General features: G+C 29.4%; 1 protein-coding gene across 1 annotated transcript; it reads right to left on the minus strand.

The window, feature by feature from the left end:
* Nucleotides 1–230: 230 nt before the first annotated feature.
* Nucleotides 231–7,514, minus strand: LOC131942192 (zinc finger protein 883-like). The gene is made up of 2 exons (XM_059301926.1): nucleotides 7,399–7,514; nucleotides 231–3,145 (listed from the first exon to the last, which is right to left on the minus strand). The coding sequence occupies exon 2, from the start codon at nucleotides 3,111–3,113 to the stop codon at nucleotides 1,071–1,073; it is 2,043 nt and encodes a 680-aa protein (XP_059157909.1). The 5' UTR covers nucleotides 3,114–3,145; nucleotides 7,399–7,514; the 3' UTR covers nucleotides 231–1,070.
* Between the last annotated feature and the right edge of the window lie 858 nt (nucleotides 7,515–8,372).

Consider the following 8,372-nt stretch of genomic DNA (forward strand, 5'->3'; position numbering starts at 1 on the left):
ATAATCCAGTTTTTCCAACTCCATTACGCATAAAACGCAAAAAATTTTATATATCTGAGTTTATGATTTTTGCCCGATTAAAATAAGTCTTCTATATCCCGGATGTGATGAAGGACTGAGGAGTAAAACGGTGAAAACTGTCCAAATTTAATGTGATTTTTGTGCACGATTACAAGACTTTCTCTATACTTCGTATATACGAGAAAGTAAAAAAAACAAATACATTCATTTATATATATATATATATATATATATATATATATATATATATATATATATATATATATATATATATATATATATATATATATATATATATATATATATATATATATATATATAAGGATAGATAGATAGATCTAGATCTGTATATAATAACAGCCGATCCAATCATAATAACCCTAACAAAATGGAATAAATGCTGTCTGATTAATTAATAGCTGAAAATATTTATTATGTCTTTTAAAAAAAGATAAATTAAACATCAATAATAATCATAATAATAAATTGTATCTTATGTCTTAAAAATTTAATCATTTTTAGCTACATTAATTAATACATTTTGTTGCTCAATTCAATTATCATAATTATGATTTACTTAATGGGTTATATAATTATTTATACAAAATTTAGAATTACATAAATTGGAATAAATTCAATAAAGAAAAATATAGAGTAAATATTACTTCAATGATTCAAATTATAATTGTACATTTAAAATGTTGGTGTTCATTAGTGGTTAGTATTGTTGTATGGGTAATATAAAGGATAAGAATTTAGCCATCATATTTCCAAAAAACCGAAACAAAGCTAGCCATAACACCTTGTACAAGATAATAAATGTGCTATGGAGATTCATGACATCCATTCTTTCCATGTAGTTTTTCTTCCTGTGTGTGAAATGTCTAGATAGCATTTTAATCATTAGTAATACTTTGTATGACAAATAATACTATGAAGAGTATTTGTATGACAAACATTAATGGTGTGTTTTCAGCCTCAAATGTGGTATTAGTAAAAAAGCAATACTTGTATATATAGATAATTAAAGATCCTTGTGAAAAAAGAATTTAATAACCAACAACACATTCAAGACCTGAGTGAAAATTTGTGTGTGTAGATAAACTAGACTTACGAGCAAACTTTTTATGACAAATGTCACATTCATATGGTCTCTCTGGTAAATGAATATTTTTATGTGCAGATAAATAACTTTTTTTATTAAATTTTTTGTGACACACATTACATTCATATGGTTTCTCTGGTAAATGAATATTTTTATGTGCAGATAAATTACTTTTACAATTAAATTTTTTATGACACACATCACATTCATATGGTCTATCTGGTAAATGTATATTTTTGTGTGTAGATAAACTAGCATTATAATTAAATTTTTTGTGACACACATCACATTCATATGATCTCTCTGGTAAATGAATATTTTTATGTATAGATAAATTACTTTTACAATTAAATTTTTTATGACACACATCACATTCATATGGTCTATCTGGTAAATGTATATTTTTGTGTGTAGATAAACTAGCATTATAATTAAATTTTTTGTGACACACATCACATTCATATGATCTCTCTGGTAAATGAATATTTTTATGTATAGATAAATTACTTTTACAATTAAATTTTTTATGACACACATCACATTCATATGGTCTCTCTGGTAAATGAATATTTTTATGTTTTGATAAATAACGTTTATCACTAAAAATTTTATGACACACATCACATTCATATGGTCTCTCTGGTAAATGAATATTTTTATGTGCAGATAAATAACTTTTTTTATTAAATTTTTTGTGACACACATTACATTCATATGGTTTATCTGATAAATGAATACTTTTATGTTCGGATAAATAATGTTTATGCCTAAATTTTTTATGGCACACATCACATTCATATGGTCTTTCTGGTAAATGAATATTTTTATGTATAGATAATCTAGATTTAAGGGCAAAACTTTTATGACATACATCGCATTTATGTTGTCTCTCTGGTAAATGAATACTTTTATGTTTTGATAAAACACTTTTTTGATTAAATTTTTTGTGACACACATCACATTCATATGGTCTCTCTGATAAATGAATATTTGTATGTTCTGATAAATGACCTTTCTGACTAAATTTTTTATGACACACACCACATTCATATGGACTTTCTCCTAAATGTATCTTTATATGGTTTGCTAAATGATTTTTAATATGATATTTTTTATGACACACATAGCATTCATATGGCTTATTAATTCCAGAATGAATATTTGTGTGTGCGGATAAACTAGACTTTGTAGTGAACTTTTTAGACAAACTAGACTTATTGTATACCTGTTCTAGGTTTATTTTGTTAATCTGTTCACCCTGACTGATCATAACAACTTCTTGCTGACGAAAATTATGACCATATGGATTCACCCTTGTGTGAATGTATATGTGTTGTTTAACATGATCAAAATGAAAAAATCTTTGACAACACATATCACACTTGTATGTCTTCAGTCCCTTATTGCTAATCAGATATTCTGTTGGAAGATTATCAATCAATTTTGTATGCAATAACTTGAGTTCTTTTAATTCATATTGAAGATCTGATTTTAAAACTGCAAAATTTTCTTTAAAATCAGTTGAATCTGGTGGGGAAGAAAGTTGTTGCTGTGCTTTGAAACCATTTTGTTGTTCACTCTCCAAAGATGAAATTGTTAATATCTCAGGTTTTATATCTTCAAAAATTGAAAATGCTGTTGATTTATTTGGTTTCATGTCTTCAGAAGATGAAAATGATGTTGGGTTATTTTGTTTCATCTCTTCTAAATTAAACAAAGGTTTTGTTTTATCAAGATTTTTATCTTCTAAAGCTAAAAATAGCATTGTTTCCTCCAAGTATTTGTCTTTAACAGTTGAAAATTGTGTTGATACATTTTGCTTTATATCTTCAGAATTTGAAAAGAGTGTTGATATATTTCTTTGTACTCCTTCTGATGTTTCATCTGATTTCATGTCCATAAATGTTATGATTTCGTCACTCAATTCCTGTTTAACCATAATTGAACTCTCCCAAACTATACAATTAGTGTCCTTTGTGTTTTCCATAGCTTTAGATTCATGAATTATTGCAGAAAAAACTGAAAAAAAAATAATCTTGATTAGAAAACCAAATTAAAAATAGTATTTAAAAATATATAGGAGGATTTAAGTTTTGAAAGCTACATAAATGTTTCAAAGTTTCATGTAACTGTTTTTAAATAAATGTATTAAAACTTTTTAGTAATAAATAAAGACTAGATCTAGCAATGTTTACAGCCAATGCAACCAAGCTCATTTATTTTAGCAATCATCTTGTTTAAATTTTTTGGCTAAATTATAATTAGAGATTCAGGGGAAACCACTCTAATATACAGGTGGCCGCTGTTTATATAGCGAATCTTGCTCGCAAACACTGCTGTTTAAGGTTAATTTCTGACCTATATTGATATATTTAGCCATTGCTTTATTATTTAGTTATCTATAATATTTGACAAAAATATATCATATTATACATCTATTAAAGCCTTAACAATGAGGCAACTTTTTTCACATTACCAGCCTCGGAGGATTTTACACACCTAAAACGATAGATTACCTCTAGATCTATATTAATCCTAATATATAAAAGTTTATTTGCGTACTTCTCGCTCTCTCTCTCTCTGTCCGCAAGTTTTTTAAGGCGATTGTGATCAGAATGTTCCGCTAAATATGGAGAACTTGTAGATAGTGGCTTTTGTTGAAAATAATATATATGGTGGATGTTATAAATGTATTTAATGTATTTAATGTATAATCTAAATTTTATAAATTTTATTTAAAGAAGGGAAATACAATTTAAGGCATATTCGAATGTAGAAATGCAATTTTAATAATGCAACCAGAAAAGCATTTATTGTTGTGAAAAGAATGAAATAAACAATGACTTCACTAGTGACATCTTTAAACTATAGAAAGAACACAAAACAGTTCAAAACTAATGGCATCATCTTCCAATTTTAGAAAATAAAGAAATGAACTATTTCATTCAAATTTGATTTAGATCTATAGATCTACTTATGGGGACGTACGCTATGAAATCTATACAATTTTATCGCCTAAAAGTAATACAAATTACTTAAAGAAACAATTTAGTTCTCTTAATCAGACTTAATCAGTGTGTTCATTTAATAAGGTGTTGTGTTGACAAATAATGTAAATAATCCTGCCTGTCTGGTTTTTTTTTGGACTTAACTAAAGATTGGATGTATCTGATGTTTTTAATATTTTCGGTAACTAAAAAAAAAAATTTAAAATGGCGACCTAAACAATGGCATCCTGCTATTCGATAGGCCACCATAAATTTTATTGTACACATTGTAATCTAAAAAAAGAAAAACTAGGTCATGTTGTTTAAATTTGCATTGTTATTTAAAAACTTGATCTGCAAAGTTTTGTAAACAAAAAAACTATAAAGTGGGGCTGTCAGAAATCTATCACGAGTTCCTGAACAGCCAATCAATGTTTGTCTTACGAAAGTGAAACATCGGGTTATAACTTAGGCTTGATGAAAATAAATAGAAATGTAGCCTTAAACTTGACACATTATTTTCAAGTTCTCTGGATCTGCAAGTTGTATAGCATTGATTCAAAAAATATTAAATTTTAAATTTATTAATTTTAAATATTTTAAATTATTAAATATTAAAGTTTTTTATAAAATTTTATCTTTTATTATTTTTACGGTCCTAAAACTAAAAAAGCACATTTGTATTCCATGTCAACAACATTAAGAAAGGATTTTCGGCAATTTTTTGTCAACTCACTGGTGTCCATTTGACATTTAGGCCATAATATTATATATTATTATTAATAAATTATTAATAATAATATTAACGTATTGGGGCTATTCACAGTCGTGACCGTTTTTGATAGATTTAATACTAAAAATACCCATCTGGGCATGAAGATGTTTAGTCCAGCGGTCATGGGCAGTGGCCGGTGGTGCCAGAAGGTGCGGGTTCAAATCCATCAGATGACATATTGCTATGATCTTAATGAATGCCTCTTAATCTTATTATCAAAATATTTTTTTCAGTCACTTGAGTTTGGATGTGTTATTTTTGTTAATTTTTTTCTTTTGTTGACATATCAGCAAAAAAGAAAAAAAAAAGACATGTCCCATAGATTTTTGCTAAGAGAAAAAAACACAAGTGTGTTGGAAACTGAATTATTGCTGATGAAAAAGGACATACTATTAACTATTTCACCTGATATTTATTCTATGTGATAATGTGAATTTTTAATGGTAATTGAAAGTTGAATAGCAATTAGAACAACCAACTAAACTGATGCTTAATTAGTATTATTTATTTAAAAATTACTAAATCTATTATTCTAGTGTATAGATTTAGAGTGCATAATTATCAATTATTAATTGATCCATCTATGACCTACACGTAGCCTGTAGCAGATATGTCTGATATGAGCCTAAAAGCTAAACTAAACTTTAACCGTAATAAATTTTTTATAAAAATATAACAAAATAAAAATAGCACTGCTTTCTTAATCTATACCTCACTCCCCAGTCACAATAAATGCTTTTATTATTTTAAGACATTATTCACAGTAGTATTTAGCATGAAATGACAGCTGACTGTGAATAGCCGTATTGGGGCTATTCACAGTCAGCTGGGAATAGCCCCAATACGGCTATTCCCAACCGGCTGGGAATAGCCTTGGCCTAACCAAATAGCTTAAAATCCTGCACATTTAAAATAACAACAGCTACCAATACTTAGGCTATTATTATTTTTTTATTAGGCCTAATAATTTATTAGGCCTAATAATAATAAATAATATTATGGCTCAAATGGACACCAGTGAGTTGACAAACAATCGATGAAAATCCTTCCGTAATGTTGTTGACATGGAATACAAATGTGCTTTTTTAGATTTAGGACCGTAAAAATAATAAAAGATAGGCCAAACATTTTATTAAAAACTTAAGCCTAAAATTAATTCAGAAATTTAATATTTTTTTTATCAATGCTATACAAGTTGCAGATCCAGAGAACTTGAAAATAATGTGTTGAGTTTAAGGCTACATTTCTATTTATCTTCATCAAGCCTAAGTTATCACTTTCTTAAGACAAACATTGATTAATATTAATAGCCTAAGTATTGGTAGCCGTTATTTTAAATGTGCCGGATTTTTAGCTATTTGGTTATTTCTTTGCTTTGTCACTAGATCAAGTTTTGACCAATAGGGCTAACAACTAGATCTAGACTAGAATTCTAGATCTAGATCTAACTATTTTATAAAATATTTTTCTCCAACATGTTTAACATCAATGGACACGAGCGAGAAAAGCCTCAAAGGTATTTGAGAGGTGTATAAATTAATTTTAAAATCTTGCACGGCGTAGTTACAATTAATATGGTTATAAAATCCTGTCTGTCTGGTTTTTTTCTGACTTTACTAAAGATTGGATGTATTTGATGTTTATAATATTTTCGGTAACTAAATAAAAATTTAAAAAAAAGCAAAAACAATTTGGTTTTCACGTGTAATGGCGACATAAACAATGGCATCCTGTTATTGGATAGGCCGCCATAGATTTTATTGTACACATTGTAAGCTAAAAATAGAAAACAAGGTCATGGGGTTTTAAATTTGCATTGTTATTTAAAAACTTGATCTGCAAAGTTTTGTAAACAAATAGTTATCGATCACTAAGTTACTGTACAGCCAATCAATATTTGTCTTACAAAAGTGAAACATCCGGTTATAACTTAGGCTTGATGAAAATAAATAGAAATGTAACCTTAAACTCAACAAATGATTTTCAAGTTCTCTGGATTTGCAACTTTTATAGCATTTATTCTAAAAATATAAAATTTCTAAATTAATTTTAGGCTTAAGTTTTTATTTTTTATTAAGGTCTAAATCTAAAAAGCACGTTTTCATTCCATGTCAACAACATTATGGAAGGAATCTCGTCAACTCGCTCGCCTCCATTAGTTATTATTATTAGGCCTATTAGTTTAGTATTACTAGAATCTATATTAAATATTAGGATTAGGCCTATGGCTATGCGCGTATGCGGCTATTGACTTGTTCACGTGTGTGTTATTTTAAATGTGCTGGATTTTTAGCTATTTGGTTATTTCTTTGCTTTGTCACTAGTTTTGACCAATAGGGCTAACAACTAGATCTAGATCTAGAATCTAGATCTAGAATTCTTGATCTAAAATCTAGATCTATTTTATAAAATATTTTTCTCCAACATGTTTAACACAAAATGTTGAAAATAGGCCTATGGCTATGCGGCTATTGACTTGTTCACGTGTGTAAGCTTTAGTAACATTAGACCTTTCTTATCTGATGTTGTAATTCGTAAATGATCTTAAAACACTCCTAAAATGAACTTTTTTGCGATGTTTGTCGTTTGAGAATCAAAACTTGGGTCCCCATCTTGAATATATTTTTAGAGTAATCTCCCTTGAAGACAAGAGTTCACAAACTAGGCCTACACCGCTTTTACATTTACGACATGTAGGCTATACTATACATTTCTAGTTGTTGTTTTTTTATCTGGTTAGAGTAGGGCTTATGACACACATCCCCCCCCCCCATCGTTTTTACAGTCAGTTGATTTAGTGTGATCCCACGAGCACGTTCTGGTGGGCCTAAAGATTTATTCACGTCAGACTGAAACAGAAAATATGTTTACACCTTTTGAGTAAAATAAGTTTCTTTTCTAAGCGATCTGTGTTATCTCCTCACCAGAGGCGTAGCGACCCTTCCCGGCGCCCGGGAACAAACTTTTCGATTTGCACCCCCCCCCCTCAAACTTTCGATTTGCACCGCCCCCCCCCCTCGAGATTTTGATTTGCACCCCCCCCCCCTCAAACTTTCGATTTGCATCCCCCCTCGAGATTTTAATTTGCACCCCCCCCCTCGAACTTTCAATTTTCCAACCCATTTTGGCGCCCCCTAAGCTCGGCGCCCGGGGACATATGTCCCCCTCGCGCCCCCGCTACGCTACTGCTCCTCACCAATCCAGTGTAAATCCTTGCAATTTAATTAAGCGAAAAAAGCACCCACCCTCTTTTACTATCGTGATATAAGTCACTACATTTTTTACGGTTAAACAATCGTTTGGTTTGGGTGATATTCACATGAATGTGAGTGGTCTGAGTTTTGGATTTTTTCGAACTTACAATCCTGTTGAGAATTTTGTTTATTTTCAGGTGAACCTTATTTTAAGGTGGTTTTTCATTATACATAATCTTTTATGATAAAATGTCTCATATGACTCAGTTGATATTGTAGCTAGTCATTGA

Source organism: Physella acuta, unplaced genomic scaffold, assembly GCF_028476545.2.
Source record: "Physella acuta isolate Inbredline_101_S28 unplaced genomic scaffold, ASM2847654v3 ptg000393l, whole genome shotgun sequence".
Taxonomy (NCBI): Eukaryota; Metazoa; Mollusca; class Gastropoda; family Physidae; genus Physella; species Physella acuta.

Excerpts from the sequence above, each read along its gene's own strand:
- LOC131942192 (XM_059301926.1), bottom strand. The coding sequence starts at position 3,113 with ATGGAAAACACAAAGGACACTAATTGTATAGTTTGGGAGAGTTCAATT.